The sequence below is a fragment of the Anas acuta genome, chromosome 4, assembly GCF_963932015.1.
Source record: "Anas acuta chromosome 4, bAnaAcu1.1, whole genome shotgun sequence".
Taxonomy (NCBI): Eukaryota; Metazoa; Chordata; class Aves; order Anseriformes; family Anatidae; genus Anas; species Anas acuta.
Genome location: NC_088982.1, coordinates 228,929 through 251,193, shown reverse-complemented (window position 1 = coordinate 251,193; position 22,265 = coordinate 228,929). Strand labels below are relative to the sequence as shown.

Here is a 22,265-nt window from a genome sequence, read left to right as displayed (position 1 = left end):
ACTGAAAAAACTGGGGCTCACATTTGTGCTAGCACTGGGCAGAAGCTCTCTGGAAAGCTCCAGGCTATATTCCCCATTTAATGAGTCCAAAATGTACTGACTGTGCTGGCTTGCTGAATGGCACCGTAGGTGTGGACCGGACACAGGAAGGAGTGCATCCAAGCAACAGCTGTCTGAGAGAAGAGTGCTTGGGGGTCCAGCTGCAGTGAGCTCTCATGCGGGACCCAGCCAGGGCATTGCTGGTGGCTTGGCACTTGCTACAAACCCATCTGCAAGCTGGGGAGTTGGACGGTGAGACCACCATGGAAGCAGGCGAGTCATCATTGTCTTGTATAAATATAATGCTGCTCTAGAGGATAGCATCCTGGGCTTTACAGTGAATTCACAAGCCCTGTTTTTTGCTTATTAAAACACCCTGGTGAAGCTGCTCCTGCAGGATGAGGGCAGTTTGACATTGCTTTGTACTTTTGTCTATCTGCCTGACTTCCTCACCACACTGTCTGCAGCTTTACTGCACTTGCTGACAGTAATCTGTGGTTTGTGGGCTGCACTAGCCTATTCTAAGAAACCATAATTTGAGGCATGTTGGTGATGTGTGCTGATGAGAATGGGAAATACAGGGTGTCGCAGGGGATAGCTGAATAGCAAGGGGACAAGGAGCCCCAGAGTAGCAAGCTTCCTGCAGACTGACTTAGTGACTAACAAAACCATAAAACAAGGAGGAACAAACAATGGGAAGTGACTGTCTGACCACGGACAGGCTCAGTGTCTTGCCTGACCGCTTCCGGCTCAGTGAGTAAGCCTTAGCAGCCAAGCAGAAGCCAAGCTGTAACTGCACGTGAGCAGGCGTAAGCAGTGCCATGGGGTATCTTCACTGCAGGAACTCATCGTCCTCTTTGGGGAGAAAGGAGTACTCAGAGGAATCTCTCTTCACCACTGCTGGTCTGAACAATTGGGCAGGAGAAGGAGCCATCAGAAGGGGTGCTACTGTGGCTTTGGCTCTGCTCTGATGCTGCAAAGCAGGGAGAAAAATACGAATGCACTTCATGGAAGGAGGGGCTGGCTTCTCCAACAGCTCTCAGCATGCTGTCTTTGTCTGCATGTGCCAGCTGGTCAGCACCTATCTCCCCCATAGCACAAGGATATGCTATACCCCACTCACAGCTCTACCAGCTACAAGTGAATGTTGTTGCTGCCCTGTGCTGCTTTCCCTGTACTGTCAGGCTATCGGGGGTTACCCATTTCCCCTCTGCAAGAAGCAGACCAGGAGGACAAGACAGGGTCTACATAGGCTAGTCAAAGGCAAGAGTCATACCTGCTTGGATTGATGCCGCTCTGGTCGCTGGTCCCTGTGCTGGGCCTGCTGCCTGTGCAGTGGTCTGTACAATATACTCTTCAGGTGTTTGTACAGATTGCTTTTCAGGTGCAAGGGGTTATAAGTAACTTCCACTTCCAAGCTGTTCAGGGCAGTCTGCTCAGATAGAAGAAAGAACCTGGTGGTAATGAGATATGCCAGGTGAAGGCTGCGGGCTTTTATTATCATTAGCATAGTGTTTTTTTTTTTGTTTTGTTTTGTTTTTGCGTTTTTGTTTTTGTTTTTTTTGGGGGGGGAGAATTTTTTTTTTTTTTGAGAGATGGATGACACTTCTTGGCATGCTGAAGCAAGATAGGCTCTTTGGTTGTGCTGCAGCCCACAAGGACTGCTCTTAGCTGTGTATAGAGCAACAGGCATCTGCAACCAGGTCTCAGTGGATTTAAGCTTTCCTTTGCAGGATACAGTCCTATCCTCCCCCATGCCTGAAATCAGACAACAAGCTGTAGCACCCTGTCTACATGTTGTTATCCTCAATAATTCTTCAGTAGATTGCCCCTCAGTAGATATACCTCCATTTGCCCTACCAACTCCACCACATGGTGCTTGCACCTTTCCTTCACAACCAGTGCCTTTTCTCTGCTGCCCTCTCAGCCTCAGAAGCTGATAGAAGTTGCCTTCCCACATAGCAGCATTGTTCCAAAGGATAAGCATTTTTCTGTCTGTGAGGAAAACTGTAGGACATATTGGCTGCTGGGAATAAATTTTGGAAAAGTTCATCATGTTCCAGTCACCACTGGACATTTTCACAGCTGTTTCCTCCTCTGTTCATCTAAGACCTATAGTGAGAGCCCTGCCCTTTCTGGCATCACCTGAAGCAGACACAGAAAACTCAGGAGAAGAACGTATGGATGCACAAGAGGAAGTGCAGAAGCCTGAAGCTACTGGAAGACATCAAGAGAGCTTTTGTGTTGATGTATCTTATGCCTAAAGCACCTGTCTGCAGTCTGCCATGTTTCCCAGGAGCACGGGAGGTAAGTATGCCTCAGTAGCATTTGCATTCCCTGTGCGTGAAGGGATTGTTACTCAGATCCCTGCTTGTATAGCTGGGATCCTTTCCACATATTTTTGTGTAGGGCCATCAATGACTTACCTCTATAGGGCCCTGCACTCTCTCAGGATGCTCAGCAAGGAGGGCTGGGAAGACTGATGGCATCAGGAGCTCTCTTACAGCGACTGCTTTGACAAGCAGAGTGGCAGAGTCAGAAGGGACAATGATGTAGTAGGAATGCACCACGATATTCCAGCTTGGACAAGTGTTCTGTGGATCGAGTTTGGCCAAAAGCATCCACTTCCTTTTCTAGATAGCAAACACCAAAATCAACGTGAAAAAAAGGTGCAATAGCCTCTTCCATCAGCATTTTTGCTGTATGGGTTGCTGGGCTCAGCAGCAGAGAGTCATTCATATGTATCAGAATAAGAACACTAATCTGCACTGTGGTTGAGGACAACCTGAGTTTTTTCTAATCGAATGCATGACAATTCTTAAGAAAACATCCAAGTTTGATTTAAGACTTGTTAGTAATGGAAAGTCTGCCACATTCCAACCCTTGGTTAACTATTTTCACAGTTAAAAATGCTTGTCTAACTCCTTTCGTGACTTTGCACTCCAAACACTGGATTTTTGATAGGCTAGAGCACCTTTAAGATTTGATGTGCTGTATCTTCTTTCCAGTGGTTGCATTGGCTGGAAGGACTTACAAGCCCAACCCTGGCCCATGAGATGAAGCTGCAAATTTTGAAACATGTTTTCTGGCGAAGACTAGATAGATCTTACTAGATGTGCACTAACAATTCCTTTCTGTGTCAATCCCTCCCCACGAGACTGCAATTTTACACTCACCAGAAGACTATGGCATAGAGCATGGAAGCTATGCTGGTTTAACTCCAGTTCATCCCAGTCTAGCTGCCAGCAGCTTGTGGGCTTGATGATGAAAGGCAGTCCATACAGTACAGACTCACAGACCCCTTCGGACTTCAGAGCTCTGTAAATGTATAGCTTATGTTAATGAAGCACAGCCAGCATGAAACTGCCGAGACGAGACTGCAGGGGGACGAGTAGCTCAAATGGCTATGGCAGTATCAACTGCAATACTGCTACAAATGTCTGTAATACTGTGGCCTGCCACTATGAAACCCTGGAAAAAAAGGTCAGTTGCAGTGGAAAGAGCTGCCATCCAAGACTTTCTTGATGATCAGCATGGAATTCAGCATCCTGCAGCATGCTGCCAGATTCCCTTGTGTCTATGTTGTCAAGAGCATGCCATGGACCATGTCCAACCCTCATGCATTTTGAATACCAAACAGATTAGTAATCTGGCTTCTTGGGCAATAGCTCACTCAGGCAGTTACATCCCTTCCTATGTGACTTTAGTATATTGTGGTTATCCTTCACTTAAATGGAGATGTGCTCTGCTCCTGCACACAGCCAGGATCCCACCTCAAACACTACCACGTAGTTTTCAATACTTAAAGTTGTCCCTAGCACACTTATGCTTCATGACAGAGCCGATAGATACTAAGTAGCTGAAGTGCTTTGGACGTGGGCCATTTATGCACAATTACTGAGTGCTCTTCAACTACTGACAGGCTGAGAATCATTTTAAGAAAAATTGTACAAAAAGAAGTTCAGAAATTACACAACTTTTTAAATAAAAACAAAGCTCAGAAAAGACACTAGAGAGTATCACTCTTCTTGTTATTCTCTGTGCCTACCAGCAGAGCTTGCTGATGGGAAAGCAAATAAATTCTTACCTGAAGTCATGCAGCACTGTGAAGCTTTCATTGCTTTTTTTTGCATTTAGGTAGTGAGAGAACAGCAATATCATATATGGGGCAATGGCTACAACCTACAAGACTTCACGCTGGAAGGAAACAACTGTTACATAAATAATATCTATGTTTTTACACTCAAAAGTGCTAGTGCCGTGGTAACAGTATTTTTTGACTTTGCACACCTGTCAGCATGTGTGGGATGTGCTAATCCGTAACATTAAGAGATACAGGGGATGTGGGTGTCTTACAGTTGAATTTTGCTCACAAGCTCTTTGAGTCCCCAGCACTTAATATTGATATTACTGATTCCTGGTTGAAATTGCACAGAAAGAATTAAGGTTACTTCTATACGAGCCTTCCAGTTACCAAGCACAAAGAACATAACACTTACTTTACAACCTGGAGTTTATACAGCACTGTAGCTGGCCAGGCTGTCATCTGGCAGGATGAATTTGAATCAGCTGTTTTCATGGTGCCATCAGCAGTCCCCAAAAGCAGAGCTGGATCAAGCAGTCTTTCCTGTAAATCACACTTCAGGCATACTAGGAGAAAGAAATTGGTTTAGACTGCTGGAAATGGCAACGTGTAGCACACGACATGCTCAAAGCACTTACATACACTTAATGTTTTCTAGCAACAGCAACTATTAAGGGAATAATATAATCATGGAATATCCTGAGTTGTAAGGTCACAACAAGAATCTTTGAGTCCCAACACTTGGCTCCATACAGGACTACCTAAAAATTAAGCCATATGTCTCCCTCTCCGGAAGAACAGCGTTAAAGCCTATGGCAAAAGAAGGCAACAAGCTTTCTCCCAAAGGAGCTACCACATGCTTGGCACATTAATGAAACAATGACTGGTTGCTAAACCCCGCAGGCAAGTTCCACTTTTCGAGATGTGTGGCCAGCTGAAGAGGGAGCAGAAGCATCTTTCCCAATGCCACGCAGGGTTCAGGGCCATACTATTTCCTGCCAGCTTCTCTAGCCATGTTTGTGGAGAAATCTGCTAGACTGAGGATACCAGCACTGGTATAGTAAGTTATATAGCAAGATACACATTCCCTGGCTTTCTAAAGACTTCTTGAGTGTGGGAAGGTGAAAAAACCTGACTGCTGAGAAACCTGGTTTGCCTTGCTAGCTACAGTAATACAATATATTGATTGTGAAATTCAATGTTATGATGAAGGAAAATCAACTTTTAAGAATAAAACATAATTGTCTGCACTGATCTGGAGGCTGTTATGGTAGCTACTACGTAAATAAAAAGTCACACCAAGCTTTCTGATCTGTTTGCTGTGAAACCTATCTCCAACAGCCACCAGCACTGACCGCTCTATGAGCTCTGCTTCCAGTCTAGAGCTAGTCTGTGGACCACTAGCAGAAAACAAGTGTGCTTCTACTGCCAAGGCAATGTGAAGTAGCACATTAGAGCCATATTGGAGCAGCATGGAAAGGGGGGGGTGCTGGTACTGCACGTGCAGATTTCCATGGCAGCATAATACAGCTAACAGCTACTTAGGGGAAGCACTTCTATCTCCTGTAGCTTTTGGTGTTATCAGTGCTTGCCCAAGTGTGGGTTAGGAACTTGGTGTTAGGCTCTTAAAAGGAAAAACAAACCAAAACAAATATATATATATATATTCCTTATAAATATTCCAGTGTGTTGGCAGGTCTGGCTATGTTACCTATTTCAGTTCTAAGTCAATAAATAAAAATACATGCCAAGTCACTTTGTAAGACAGCTTTTACTTAAGTGACCCTTAGCATCAAGCACAAGAAACACAATTTTAGAGCTATGTAACAGCCAGAAGGTCTCTGGCTCTCAGTTTGTAAGGCCCCTTTACTTTGATCCAGTGGCTATAAAGTCACATGCTCTTCAAAGCACATCTTAGCTGCAGAATGGAAATGGATGATAGCATCAGCAGCCACAGTACACAACAACTTAGACACATTCTAAGGAGATGGCCCCTCAGACTCAGACAACAGAAACTTCAGACATCTTTCAGTGTCACCCAGAGGCCTTACTTGAATCTCAATATGTAGGGGAACATGCCCAGCACAGGCCTGGGTAATCATTAAGGTTGTGGGAGTCAGGATCCCCTGCAGAGAGGGAGAGAAAATTAAATACTTAGGGTGGTCTTGGGTGCAGTGGCACAGCTGGAGCCTCCTGATGGAAGGAGGAGATGGAGGTGTTCTCTCTCTGAGCCACAGTCATGAAGCCATGTTTTAAACAGCATCTCCAAGCTGATGACATTGTCCTCTATGGTTTGCAGATCAATGTCCATTCCAAGGATTGCAATGTCTGCAGGGAAAAATGGTGAAAATATTTTCAGCAATAGAAAAGAACATTCTGCATTTTCCACTACACTATACCCCATTAGTTCCTCAAATGCTTTCACAAAGGAGGTGCTTCAAAAGCCATTACCATGCAAATCATAACACAGAACTGTGACACCTGCCCTCTTAGAAGAACTTTGCTATAAGCTGAGCTGCTCCACAGGTCAAATCAGCAACTGTCTTCATCACTGGGACAGATGCAATCGCTACTACCATCTTCAGAGGAGCAGATGTGACACATTATCTGCTGGAGTAAGTGGTTATCTTAGCACTGACCTTAGGGACTTTTCTGTAAAGTTTAAACCATTTTCTCCTTTTCAACAAGCAAGGGACACTGGATGCATGATGTTATGACAAATCAGAGAAACTGCAAAACAGAAATGCTATTGAAATGGAGTACTTTGTAGTAGCGATGGAAAAGTACTACTCCTCATATAGAAGATGAATGTTACTTTGCAATATGGACCCACAACAAAATTGCTAAACACCCTCAATGCATACTTAAAGAAGCAGCTAGTCACAATCCTGACAAGAACAGAAGCAAAACTTGACCTGGACCTGCACAACACAGAAGACATGGTTCAATACATTACTATTGAAGTACTGCTTGGTAACAACAATCATACAGCAGAACATCCGTGTAGGTAAAACAACAGGCAAAGCTATCTACCATGGTTACTTTCATTTCAAATAAGAGAAATGCATAAAATTATGAGGTTTGTTCAAAATAAATTAAAAGAAGTTGAAAATACCTAGCAAGTATTTAAGCCACCATGATGAAGGTGCAGAGCAAATATATATGATCTGTTCACAACATTTAGAAATGGGCAAATGTAGGCTGGACAGCAGAGTCAGGAACTTCATAAACAATATGAAACCCCTCAATATAAATTAAATAAATAAATAAATAAAACCCTTAACTGTCTAAGTAATAGCTGAAATGAGAAGGTGGCATACAGTCTACCAGATAAAATAAATTTTAAAAATGATAAAAAATAAAATAGGTGAAAGTGGGAAAAAATAGAATCTGATGAACAATTTGCAAAATGCATAAGACGTATAATATGGGTGTTTATAAACACAGGAGAAACAGTGTGTTTGCATTACTCAGGTCACCATACAACTGACTATGAATGCATAGCAGAAATAGCTTTTTTGTTTGTTTGTTTGGTTTCCCAAATGTGTTCACCAGTTCAGCTGGAGACTAAAATGCAGTGCTATATTCATCTGCAATGAGAAATCTTTTCTTTATGCCTTAGTATTTATAGGTTGCAAACATGATACTATGCATCCTCTCCTACATGAAAATAAATTAAAAAAAAAAGAAAAAAAAAGAAAGGGAGAGAGAAATTCATTAATCTCCCTCTAGATGGCAAATAATCTAAAAGAGACTGTGATCTTCAAATGGTCTGCAACTTGCAACTTGTTTGGCCATCAGAGTAGGATGGCCTAACAATTGTTTCTCCTTGCAGCCTTGAGGAAGTCATTGAGCTCAGGTAGGCTGTACTTCTGCAACAAAGTAGAATCAACTCCTACCCACCACTGTCCTTGCTACTGAAAGCCTTTCCTTCTTAAAGTCTGGTCTGACTGTCCTTGGTTTCAGGCACGTTGAATTCCTTTTTTTTTTTTTTTTTTAAATAATTTTATTTTTTATTGCAGTTCTTTTCAAATATAGCTTAAGACTATCATCATGCCTTATCCCAGTCTTCTCTGATGCTTATGGGAATTCAAGTTCTTCTCTCTTGGATCAATGGTGGAGAATACTCTGGTGAAAGGGAATTCCCTGTTTTTCTCTGAAGACAGGGCCTCATGAACAGAACTATTACTATTGTCAGGCTCTTGTCCTGATGCTAGGATCCTTGTTCTTTTTTCTCTGCAGAATGCACCTGGAGACCTTGCCGGCTGTATTTCAGCTGTGATGAACTCCCTACATTTTTAGATGTAAGTGTCTCTCTGGGATATGCACTTACATATTAATGCAGATGGCATTAGTAGTTCAAAAGACGAAGCACCAGGAAATGCACATAATTTACTTTAACAAATGCTTTATACATAAGTGACAAGGGGAATTAGCTGTGTTTTGAGTGACAGTGTTTTGCAGCTGGTAAATGTTTTAGTTATTTCCTCAGTAAATATTTTCCTATTTTTTAATTTTCTCTAATAGATATGTAGCCACTTACACATCTTAAGTCAGCACAATACATGGCAATTGTAAAAAGAAATTCATTGGATTCACTGGTGTCCAAAGGAAGATTGTGTTGGGATGCTGATGCCTGCTGTGTGATGGCTCTAGGAATCCCTGAACACTGCGTATACAAAACCATTTATTGGTTGTCAGTCTGCAGAGCATATAGAAAAAGGTTCCCTTGGGCTTGTAGAAGATGGATTATGTTCATTAAAAATGTATCAGTGCTTCAACTCCAATGTGTGTATTTTTCTTTTCCCGAAAGACAGATAGGGCCAGCATTGATATGACATAATATTAACCATCATTTGCAAATGGTTTAGCAATACCCAGGTGCTCTAAGTGTTCACAATGGGGTAGGGACAAGACAGACATAGTGATATTTACTGTGAAATCCATTAGAGGCCAGTCCGCTGCATCCTACTGATTACAAGTACACACTATTCCCTCTACAAAAGCTTTATGTATTGGTCTCTTTATCAGACTTCTATCGTGGTCTCTGCTTCAGTCTGCAGTCTGCCAAGCCCTAATGTTTCACCATTAAAGAAATACCATAGATTTAGTCTATTCCACAGAGGAGTGGCTTTGCAGTTTGAAAAACCAATCCTTACTGCTTGTCACATGGTCTCTGTCTAGAAATTCACACTCCTAGAGAGGTTGCTGTTGTAAGGAAAATAAAAACAGCAAGCATTTTTCATCCAAGACAGGCTGTTCTTCATCTTCCAAGCTATTCTAAGAGTTGCTAACCATGGGGCCTCAAAATATAGGTCTTTTCTACCTGTGTTAACCTCGAAATGAGCCTATGAAAGTGGATATCCTGATTCTGCCTTTCTTCTTTCAGTGCTATAGGAAATTGTAACTGCATGTTGCTTTACCTGTTAGGGCAAATGAGAGAGGAAAATTTCTAGCTGAGAGTGAAAGCTCAAAAATCAGGTGCTTTCTCACAATGCAGATTTAGCCTCTCCAAATCTTCTAGGATTTGGAAGAAGCAATTTGTGAGAGTAAAATAACACTGACCACATTCACTAATGGCCCAGTAGGAACCCTTGCAGTGGATTAGAATCTCACTGTAGTATATGCAGTACAATCAAGGCAACAGGCTGATATATGTCTTAAAGAGTTTACAGCCCTACAGAAGATCCAAACGAAATCAGGGTAATACCATATATTCCATGGGACTCTATCATGGAAATACTAGTTTCCCACTGGATTGTTCATAAATGCATCTTGAAACCATGGTATACTAATCCAAGATAATACACTAATGTCCAGACAGGTGTCACAGCTGTTATGTCCTTAATGACTAAACTTCCAGCTTTCTGTCTGCACCTTCCCCAGTGTAATTGTCTGTCTTGATGACAATAGTCAGCAGCATATCCAACACTGTATGTATTTATTTCTTGCATACATTAAAAAAAATCCAGCCCAGACCAGATATTTGACAAGCCCAGCTTAATGAGGCTGCTTCTGTGCACCTGGCATTCACCACAGACAACTGTTTCATAGCAACAGAAAATTAGAATTTCATAGTCTGAAATTCAATGTATTGTATCTCCATTTATTTTTTTCACTCCATTTATTGGGCAAAAGGGCTACACAACTTCACTTTAGACAATAGAGAGGGGTTTTGCATGTTCTAAAGCGGTTTTGTGACTAAGCGGCACACAGCATCTTCTGTTTTGTAGTGTCTCGCTTTCCAAAGCCTCTCTGTAGGGTTCTGTGGAACACCAGCACAATGCAAAGTCCTGATAATAATCCTCCTAATCCGAGAAGTCAGCATTTGCAGCTACCTAAAATGCTGCCCTCTTCCCATATGGGCTAGATCAGTGTTTGTAAAGAACACCTCAGCCTCAGAGCTGTAGGCAACAGCTCTTTCCAAAATCGTTTTGTAATTTGCAGATCAGGTGCTGTTGGTGCTCTGACATCCTGAATTAATTCTAAAATCATGTCAGTGTGACAGAACCCTGATCCTCTTCCTTATGATTCAGCGACAGCAGTGCTGCTCAGGAAGAAAAACAGCCGTATCCTCAGGGCAGCAGGGAGGAGCACTCTCCCTGAGGCCTCTGTTTTAAAACAGGCAGAGTCCAGAATAACCACCTATGCCTTACTGAGGGAGACAGTCCCTTCTGGGCAGGAAGCTTTCAGCACGTAGTAAAAGTGCTTGATTATAGAGTTCAGAGTTGGATTAAGCCTGGCCAGCAGCTTACTAGGAGGCAAGGTGGCAAAGAGAGCAACTGTCACCTGTGGCAAAATGCAACCAGTATGTGCTGTGCTGCAGATAAGAGAAAACCAGTGCAAGCTCCTGCTATTCAGCAGTCACTTTATCAGCCTTCATAAAGAGCTGAAATAACTGAGCAGATTTTAAAGTCAGGTAAAATGAAATACAGAAATGAAAACTGCAGTTAGAGCAGCATTGTGTTGTACAGGCTTCTGCACTAAACTATTGTGGTATAGGACTTCTGTTCACCGCCTGGCTGATTTATGTAGAGACTGTTCAGAATCATTTCCTTTGAAACAAAAAGACTCAAAAGAGAAGCTACTAGGAATTCCTGGTTTTGAATTTCTCATTACTATAGCTTAAATTCTCACTGCTGAAAGCACACAGATTGGTGCAGAAGTTTTTTTAGAGATAAGACCAGGAAAAATATCATTCAGGTTCTGGGGTGTACTTACTCAGGACCAAAAGGAATCTGTGATCTACCTAAAACAGTCTCAACCCCTACTCTGACAAGTGTCCAGAAATTTGCTACTGCAACCGAGAATAAAGGAAGAGGAGCTAGAGACAGACAGGTAAGGAGACAACATCCAATATGGTCTGTCATGCTGTAAAAAAATACTGCCATTGCTAGTAACAGACCTTACCCTAACTTTGCAAAGAATAGTGACTCAGGTTTATCGAACTTGTTATCAACTTGTTGTGAGAACCTGTCACATGAACTGAGGCTTGGTATCATGTGTGTCTTGTTAGTGTGGAGTTTGAGTGTGAGATAACAGCAAAGGTTTTTAAAATGGAGAAAAACATTGAAAAAAAATATAAAAAATTGAAAAACATGGACAGTAGGGCTTTAAGGAACTTACTGATAGGCACTTTTACTGGTTACAGAGGATGTATAACCTTAAGAGATCAGGAAAAGATGACCTAAGCACAGAGAAAAAGCAGCAGCAGCTAAGCAAGAATAATAACAGTAACAAAAACAGCTAATCATAGAATCACAGAATCATAGAATCATAGAATATCCCAAGCGGGAAGGAACCCACAGGGATCTTCGAGTCCAGCTCCTGGTTCCATACAGATCTACCCCAGAATTCAGACCATATGACTAAGAGCACAGTCCAAATGCTTCTTAAACTGACAGGCTTGGTGCCATGACTATATCCCTGGGGAGCCTGTTCCAGTGCGTGACCACCCTCTCAGTGAAGAACCTTTTCCTGATATCCAGCCTGAACCTCCCCATCACAGCTTGACACCATTCCCTCTGGTCCTATCACTGGTCAATGAAGAGAACAGATTGCTGCTTGCCCCTTCACTCCCCCTTGTGAGGAAGCTGTAGGCCACGATGAGGTCTCCCCTCAGCCTCCTCTTTTCCAGGTGGAAGAGGCCAAGTGACCTCAGCTGCTCCTCATACGTCTTCCCCTCTAGGCCTTTCACCATCTTTGTAGCCCTTTGGACAATCTCCAATAGTTTCACATCCTTTTTTGTACCGTGGTGCCCAAAATTGCACACAGTACTCGAGGTGAGGCTGCACCAGCACAGAGTAGAGTGGGAGAGTAAGTGCACAACTTGGTCTGGAAGAGTAACTCTTCCTAGTGCAGAGGAATATGTAGTCCAGGGGCAAAACAAAAGGTTAGTGTTTACCATTATGACTGTCTGAGTGTGTGCTATCCCCACAAACTCTGGGGAGTCATTTATTCTCTTTAATTCCTCAATAAAGCTGTATTGCACATAAAACCATTTTTTGGTAATACCGAGAGATGAAATAGCGTGTGAAGTCCTGTGCTAAGTCTGCCCAAATGTGATAATGCTTCCAGATAAGTGTTGTAGTACAAGTGTCTTGCTGTTTTCCGTTTCAGTAGTTCCCACTGAAGTGAGTGAAATTAAATGATAGAAAAAATAGTAAATATTGGACAAAAGCAAGAAGTAGTGGTTGTCCTGCTGTCCAAAACCACGATTTTTCCAAGTCCCTTGTTTGTCTTATACTCACCATTGCTGCTGGGCTCTTCTGCTAGCATACACTGTTCCACATCCTCAGGCTCCAAAAAGCCTCTCTTCAAAACCTCAATGACTTGTATTCTTCTCAGACTCACAAGGTCTACATCCTTTAACTTCTTTTCCAGATGCTTTACCATTTCTTTTCCTGACTGGCTTGTCAAAATTATGATCTGAAACACAAATTACAGACTGTAAGAGCTGCCTCTGACCCCAATCCTCTGTTGCAGCAATGATGCTGAGCTGCTCTCTGAATAGCACAAAGGAGAGAAATATATAATCTATTCAAAAGCAGACTTAAAAGCGTAGATTTTTGAGCCTTAGCTCTTTTGTAAGCCAATATAGTATATTCAGAGGTTTGCTGTGGGAACATCAACAGTTTTTGTGCTGCTGTTGGAAGAATATGGAACAACCAACAGCTGCCTTATAGAATATACTTTGCACTTAAGGGCAGTGAGTCAACATATGTATAGAAGTGCTTCTGCCTGGGTTCTTCTGAAGGAAAGCATCACTTCCCACTCCTGCATCAGTTATAGTTCAAGATTAAATCTGTCTGTCTCACTTGAAGGCTGGATGTGAATTATTAATATATACATATACATATGTATATGTATGTATATACGTGTGTATGTGTGTGTGAATATAGTCTATCCTAAAGGTGTTTCCATAGTAAAGTATAACTTCTCCATCTAAATGTATCTCTGGTGTTTGGCTCTGAGGTATTAAGAGTGAAGTAAGGCTTACGATCTCCTTTCAGGAATTACTGGAAAAGGTTAACAAGGACTGTTCTTGAAGTGGGGAGTGCTGGACTTTCTACAAGAGACTATTATCATCTGTGGAGATATAGACAGAGCATTTGCTATACTGATGCACCATTATTTAGTCAAAAGCACGGATGCATCTCATCTGTAGCTTATCACCTCCCATTTACCCTTTTCACAACCTGATTCACATTAGCACATGCCAGTCAGAGAGCAGGAGAAATATAGTACCACATACAAAAGCTGAGATAGCTACTGTAACTTATCTTCCTATTACTACAGTTCCTCAATATAATCTCTGAATACCATTACACTTCTCAATCTGACCAGACTGGACATTAGGAAAAGGCTTTTCACCAAGGGGGTGGTTGGGCACTGGAACAGGCTCCCCAGGGAAGTGGTCACAGCACCAAGCCTGTTGGAGTTCAATAAGTGTTTGGACAATGCTCTCAGACACATGGTCTGATTTTTTTTTTTTTTTTTTTTTTTTGGGGGGGGGGGGGGACGAGTGGTCCTTTGGGGACCCAGGAATTGGACTTGATGATTCCCGTGGGTCTCTTCCAACTCGGATATTCTATGATACTGTGCAAAAGAATGGTCTGCTGGAGACTTGAAAAGTACTATTCATCTTAATGCATGCTCACTGTGTTCCCTGTTCCATAGCTGCTGCTGAGACTTGACCCCACTGATGCTGCTGTTTTTTTTTCCCCTCTGAAGTGAGGATTACTCCAAAGAGTACGCATTTTCAATATTTTTTATAAAATGTTTGGGTTTTGTATGACTGTGGTTTGTAACAAAGTCTACCTCCTATGCCTACTAGCCAGCTAGAAATATTCTTCCCTCTATGTGGTTTTACTGTTGGGAAAAGGCACGTTGCCTGAAGACTGCATCTGATTTGCACATGCAAGTTGCTAGTGGTGCTCTTGTGCTACAAATGCTGGCCATCATGGTCCCACACTAAAGAAACTATACTTCTAAAATAACCATAACATCTCCTTAAGCACCTCACCTTCCTGCTAGGAGTTCACATGCAAGCATACAGCATCACCAGTATCTATCCATAACCCTGTCCTCTCCCTAAAGCAGCAGCAGGCCACAGGGCAGCAGGGGGGTGGTGCCACAGCAGGCTACCTGGTGCAGCTGCACTCTGGTGAATCCCATCAGAACCTGTAGACTTACATACATCCAGCTGGAGCAGCAAATCATGCACAAGTTTTGGATTTTCTCCTTACAGAGGTGAACAACATCCCTGCAGTCCTCTCATGTTACCTGACCTTGCTTCCAGCAACCATACACTTTATTTTTATGCCTAAGCTTTAGAAGAAGATCCCTGCTTAGCCAAGCTGGCCTTCTACTCCTCCTGCTTGACTTCCACATTTTGGAATTGCCTGTTCCTGTACTTTTAAGAGGTGGCATTTAAAAAGTGACAACCACTGGTGTACCCTAAAGTCTTCAAAAGCAGATGCCTGGGGGATTTTACTAACTAGTTCCCTGAGCAGCCTGAAGTCTGCTCTCCCCATATCCAGGGTTGAAATTTTAGTGGCAGCCTTCCTCCTATCACCAAAAATTTTAAACTCAACTATTTCATGGGCACTATGACATATTTGACTGCCAATCACCACTTTACCCACTAGACCCTCTCAGTTTACAAGCAACAAATCTTGGAGGATGCCTTTCCTAGTAGGCTCCCTTATTACCTGTACCAAGAAGTCATCATCAGCTTATCTTATCAATGTATATAACTACCTGAAGTGAGGGTGCAAAGAGGACAGAGCTATCTCTGCTTGAGCCAGTCTTAAATGCTTGGAAAATAAATTCATTTTTCTATATTTTAAAGTAAGTCGTTCTCCATAAGTATCTCAAACCCAAATTTATTTCTTATCCATGAGCATCCAGAGATTGCAACATGGGTATTTTGGTGGGCTTAATTACTCTTTCCCTCCCATGGTCTTTAGATATCACACAGACTATCATCTTAATGTGTCAACAAGTGGCAAAGTCACAAGTCTGATAGATGGCTCCTACCATCTTCCCAATGTTTTCTTACCTCAACAGAACTATTTGTTGAGCCTCCTACCACTGTGTGTCTGCTGTATTGCTTGAACTGCTGCAATCCATCTTGCACAGCCTGTACCACTCCATCTCCCCCCTGTGGGAAACAGCCTTCTCTTGGTAGTGAACGGAGCTCTGAAATGCAGGCTTGAACTCGTGCAAAGCTTTCCTTCAGTTGCTGAAAAACAATATTCAATGAAATTGAAACACAAAGAATGTCAACCATAATATGAAATATTTTTCCATAATTTGGAATGAGGCCTTTGAATTCACAGCGATGAGATAAGACATGGCCCAGGAGCTTTTTACTAGTCATAAAGCCATGAACAGTGATATGAATTGACCCCTGGCCATATCACCATTGTCATACCCATACTCCATCACTCATCGGGCTGTGTACCTCTGGGACCTGCACACTGGAGGGCTTGAAGTCAAACTGCATTGTCAGGTCAAAAAGGGGGTCCACAGACTAATGGGTAATGGGTCCATAATCTGATAGCAAGGAGAATAACTTCAAACATATCCTTCATCATTCTTAATACGGCAGCTGTGGAACTGGGGGGGCACAAGGAGAAAGAACAGCAGAAAGTGCTTGGGCTGGGGTACTCCTCCAAAACAGCCTCTCCTTTTGAGACTGAGCTAGTGGGCTGCTGGTCAGACCCAGTAAGGCATTTCTTGTGCTCTTGTAATGCTGTTTTAGAACATGCACCACAGTAATAATTCTCAGAACAAATGCTGATGGAAGGTCTGTGGACCCTCCTGCTTCAAAAATGAGATACCAGAGCAAGTATTAGAAAAGTTATTCTATAATTGTCATTTGAAAACATTTTACTCTTTCATGGAACAACTACTACAATATAATGGCTGCCCCAAGGACAGCTGGTCTGACTCATTATAGCAAGATGAACATTACAAATGCACAGTTTATTAACCTGATGAGTTCCACTATGCTTCTTTGTGTCAGTCTCATGTACTGCAGGATATTGGGCCATATTCTCACTGTCTGCTATTGTGATTTAGATTACTTATAGTCCAGGGCTACCAAACCCATATATCACATATGTTGCTCATGACTTCCTTGAAGCTGGTATCATTTTATACTGATCACCTAAATCTGTAGAAAGCAGTCTGAAAATGAACCAGAATGGCCACAATCCTGGTAGGCCCCTTACACTCTGTTTCCTAGTTAAAGCTACCTAGTAGCTGTTACCAAGCCATGTCCTTGCTTTAGCATAGATGTGACAAAGCAAGAGCGCACCCAGGATCCAAAGGTGTGTGGAACATAGCTAGCCCAGCATTTACACACATCATCTCACCTGGGCTTCAACAAGAACTCGAAGTTGACAAATAACCAGCAAGCAACCTGGAAAATTGTGGCCACAGGGAAAACTACCAATGAACTGTAGCAAATCTGTTTGAAGCAATATAAAACACTACTGCCAGAAGTCACTTTCCTCAGAGAAGAGGCAACAGCTGAATGTATGCTTCATTTGCTTTAGAAACTTGGCACTGATTCATTAAGCAGCTCCTGAGCAGCCATGGTTTACAGCATGGCCTTTTAGGGTGACTGAGTTATGAACCAGGTAGGCTGAAGCTTGTCACAGGCAGCTCGGATGGCTCTGCAAACAAGGTGAGGCAGAAAGATGGGACAGCCCAAACCTCTCGTCAGAATGGTGATGAGCAGTTTTAAGGAAAGTCACCACACTTTATACTGACTGTATTCCACAGTGGGAGAAATGTCTGGCCCATTATCTCAGTTCTCCTGTGAGGCTGGGAACCTTGTGTACATGCACAGAGCCATGATGCTCTTCAGAGTGCTATAGCAAAACTCCCTACAGTTCAGATGCTTGCCCTCAATCCCAAGAGGCAGTTGCAGCTCACAGAGATGTAAACCATCTGTCCCAGGTCAAGTATTGCTCCTCAGTGGCAGAACAGGGCTCAGCATGTGCTACAGGGCAGCCAAAAGCCCAGTTAACTACCTGTGTGTCTTGGAACTGGCACCGGCAGAGTTGCATTTTCTGTTGCATGCATACAGCTGCTTTAAATATTAACTTAGGCTGGTCTACACAAGCTGCAGTTTCAACTCTGGAATGTACTTGAGACATCCCTGCTGCCCATCCCCAGGGAAAAAGAGTAGGAAGATATGGTTTAATGGAGGACTTGTTAGTGTTAGGTTGGACTTGGTGACTTGCTGGACTTGGAGGACTTGTTAGTCAGAGGTTGGACTAGGTGACCTTGGAGGTCTCTTCCAACTGAGATGATTCTGTGATTCTGTGAAAATTGCCCGTCAGTTGGAGGTGATCTCAGTCCTTACCCACTTACACATTTAAAGTTTCTGTCCCTTTAATGTTCACTCCGCCTCTTGTCACCATCTGTTGTTCTCCATTGTTATTTATTTTATTCCTAGTTTCCCTTTCTTTGGCATCACCTCTCCCTTTCCAGGGAAGCTCTTTGGAGTGCTTAGAGTTAGGCCATTAGAGGAGATCAGTAGGAATGCAGACTCTAAACATGTGCCTGGGGAAGACTGAAAAAAGGGCAACCATACGTGACACTTCCTCATGTACTCTCCCAGCCTCTGTTTTTAGCTCTGGGGGTTTCCTGACCTCATATGATTTGTCTAATAAGCAACCTCCAATATATATCTATCTTGGTTTCTCACTGAGAACTATCAAGTTATTCTCTAGCTAGATCAGAAAATTAAAGTGACAAACATGCATTATTGACACATGGGTACATTCAGAAGTACAGAAAAAGTGAAGGAGCACTAGTATTTCTGGAGAAGGGTGAAATGGAATAGATGTTTAGCAGACAGAGATATAAAATTGGTCCTGTTCTGAGAAGCTACAGAGGACTAGAAATCATTTATAATAAAATGAAAAAAAAAGGTCCATCAAAGATTGCCATCCTGCTATACTTTAATGTCCCTAAAAGGGAAAAAACAGTTCTTAAAAACAGCCCTCAGTACATCAGCAGATGTTTGAATAGAGATGGCTTAGTAGGCAGAACACCCAGGCAAAACTGGAGGGCTGTGCCTATCAGCATGGTGTGCGGTACTGGCCCAAATCTTTGGGTGAGATCTGCATGAGCTTGGGTGCACACTTTGCAGGCTTGGACAAGTCCCAGAAAAGCACATTATGGCAAAAGAGTTGATGTGATTACCAATCAAGCAAACAGGAGGAGGGGATACTTTTTTAGCTCTCTTTACAGCATTGCTGAGACTGGTATTGGAATGCAGCATCCAATCTCAGTGACCATATTTTGAATCAACTGTGAAAAAGACAGAAGAGTGAATACAGGGAAGGGCTTGGAAGTTATTAAGGGACTCTAAAAATGCCTTGCAGTTAGACTCATATTTTTTTCTCTTTCATTTGCCAGCTAGAAGATTACAGGGGAACCTGATTATCTCTAGAGGAAGAAAAAATAAGATATAAGCAGGTTTTTCAATCAAGCCAAAAGAGGAAATATATGAACAAATCCCTGGAAGCTAAAGCCAATAAATACAAATTAGAAGCTGGCTGCAAGTTTCACAATGACAATGATTAACCAGTGAAAGAAATTATCAACAGAAGTAGATTATTCTCCATCTTGTAATATCTTCAGATAAAAACTTCATGTCTTTCTGGAGAAAATGCTTTAGTGAAGTATGGCTATTTTAGTGAAATATAATAGCTTATATAATAGGCAGGGTTCCTCTGTCTTAAAAACAAAACAAAACAAAACAAAACAACAAACACCTATGATAATCGGAATGAGTTGTTTTTTACATAAAAAGACAATCTGTCATAAGCAGCAGAAGATTCACGATTCATACGAGGGCAAGTGGGGGGATTGTGTCAGTCGTACTCTAGTGATCCATGATTACTGAATGAGATCTGAGTTTGTTTTCAGCCAGCACAGGTTGGAACAGTGTCAGCACTTCCCTAGTAAATAAAAAAGCAGGTGTTTGGCCCTAAACACATACAAATTAACTTGGACAAAAGGCAAAATCACAGAAAACAGGCCTGGAACAAGTTGTGATACAGAATGCCTAGTCCATTCCCGTATTTCCATGCCAGAATGGATTATATCTAAACTCATCCTAAGAAGTGTCTGTTCTTAAAGACCCTAATCAGAGTGGTTTCACAATCTCCCCAGTAAATGTTCTTCTGGTGTCATCTTAGTTATCTTGTCATGTTCTCTATAACCTATTATGCAAAATGAACAATGCCATTTAATACAGTCTCCTTGCAGATCCCATTTTCTAAATTCATCGTTAGCATTGGCCTTTGATTATTTTTTTTCCAGTTGGTGTCTGCCTCTCTTGAGATGTGAAAACTTGACAAAATATTTCAGAATGTTTTTACCATTGCTGAATAAAGTGGAAGGGTTAATACTGAGTGTTCATACTACCTTACATAAATGAGAGTGGTTAGTATGACCGCAGTAGGATGACTTCATAGATTCCAATGAACTTTATGATGCTTTCCAAACCCAAACTTTTATTGTAGAGCTGCTACTAATTCCCCGTCTGTGTTTATTCTGCAGCATATCCCTATGTGAATGAAGTACTTGTTCTTATTGACTTAGATCAGGATATTTCTCAAATTTGGCAAAAATACTTTGAATTCTGATCCTTTCCCTTTAAAGGTCTGGAACAGCCCCCAAAGTGGTAATATTTGTATAATCAACTGGTATACAGGCAATTTCACCATCCAAATTATTGCAGTTGTAGAGTTGCAATTGGTAAGTATGAAGCAGCACAGACAGTGCAGGAAGTAGCATATGGGAGAGTGCAACAGATGGTACAGAAAGGAACAGTACAAAACCTAATTTATGCACATGAGCAACTTCACAGATCAAAAACATGAACCTTCTCCTTTTAAACACCATTCTTTCATAAAACTCACTTCTTCCATGAAGTCTAACAGGCTTTGCTCTTTGAGAATGATTATTTTTTTAAATATAAATTTGTAGGAAATCATAACTTCCTTTACTGAACTGCAACAACATATTGCATTCATGTTTGCTACATCCCAAGAGACATAATTTCACACCTACCACAAAGGGAAGCAAACATTCCTGCTGGTTCTGTACCACATAGAGGCTAAGAAGGGGAACACGGCAGGGACCTGTCAATCTGCATGCCAAACTCAGTGTGTTTTCCAGAGCTTCAGAGAGTACAGAACAAGTGTTGTCCCAGGAAGCTGATGTGACATCCACAATGAGAATCCGTGATGGCTGCTGGCAGTGTGCTTTAGTATCAGGAAATGTTTTCCGTGTTTCTGAGAATAATTTTCTGGAATTCATGACTTCTGTATGTAGGTAGTAGACATCCAGTTACCCTTCTGCATCTGAGCTGGAAAAATTGACAAATATCAATGAGTGCGACTCTCCTTTTCCCATTCACTTGAAAGCAATGTGAGAAATAGCAAGCAGTAGTGAATTAGACTTCAATAGCTTTCACCAAAGTATTTGTTCATACTTTAGGATAAACCCATGCAAATGTAAGGGAAAAAGCATAAGGTCAGAAAACAAAATGGATCAACCAAAAAAAATGCATAGCAAATATACTTCTGCAGCTGTAACTGGAGCAGTTAATGTTGCTAGCACAGCCATACCTAGCTCATGGACAAGCTATGTGATACAATCCTCCAGTATGACTCAGGTGTGTGGCAACAATCTCCAGCATAGCAGTGATTTTCAACAGCTGGTGGATAAAAGGACTCGGAACTAGTACTCCTGCTTCTGCAGTGGCCAAGTGATCATACCCAATATCCAGATGAGAACACAGCCCCACTCCTTGATGAGACAAGTAGCTGTCATATCCAAAAAAGGCCATCACGATGCAGAAATAAAATAGTGCATATACATCAGTTTTACATTGTGAACTATGCAGAGCCAACCTTTCTTTGGAGTTTCTAACACACAAAGTTAGCTCTCTGCATTAACAAAAGCCTCAATGAATGTAGCACTAAGGTTGCCTGCAGTGTCTCATACTGTTCAAGCACATGGAGTACAGCAAGCCGTAAAAATCTGGAATGCCAGAAACTCCAACAGAAAGCATTTTCCAGCCAAGCACCAGCTTTGATTCCCAGAACTGGCTAGAGACACTGGGAATACTGTGTATGGAGGTGGACGTGCTTAACCTGTGTCACAGAGCTGTGCCAAACAATGCAGAGATTTGTCAGAACAGCTTGATGGAGCTGTCAGCATTGCAGACAACAGCTTGCACAAGGAAGCAAAGAAAAGCAGAAGGCTCCTGATTTCTTGGATCCCATGTATGTGGGAAGAGAGGTGGTGCATGTTCCAGTGCCCCGAGAGACCACAGAACACCTGGTATGAGAACAAAGCACATGGACCTCTTTTTGTGTGCTTTCTTTCAAATATCCACCCTTTCATCTGGAAGCACAACTACACTTCTGCATGCATAAGGCTCAGCTGGTGCTGTTTTGAGAGACTTCCCCACAATATTTAAGAAAATTTGACTATTTTTGAGAAATTTTAAGCAGAAGCAAGAAAGAGAAGGATCATGCTGTAAAGGAGGTCTTGTGTCTTTCCCATGCCTCACAGAGTATGAGACGGAGAAACCATTTGG

The 22,265-nt window shown here is 42.1% G+C and overlaps 1 protein-coding gene across 1 annotated transcript; it reads right to left on the bottom strand.

Annotated features, from left to right (window-relative positions):
• Positions 1-856: 856 nt before the first annotated feature.
• M1AP (meiosis 1 associated protein) lies at positions 857-20,993 on the bottom strand. The gene is made up of 9 exons (XM_068679372.1): positions 20,729-20,993; positions 15,687-15,869; positions 12,874-13,051; positions 6,278-6,451; positions 4,539-4,689; positions 3,216-3,357; positions 2,466-2,672; positions 1,316-1,471; positions 857-1,012 (listed from the first exon to the last, which is right to left on the bottom strand). Exons 1-9 carry the CDS (start codon positions 20,975-20,977, stop codon positions 872-874), a joined length of 1,581 nt encoding a protein of 526 aa, XP_068535473.1. The 5' UTR covers positions 20,978-20,993; the 3' UTR covers positions 857-871.
• Between the last annotated feature and the right edge of the window lie 1,272 nt (positions 20,994-22,265).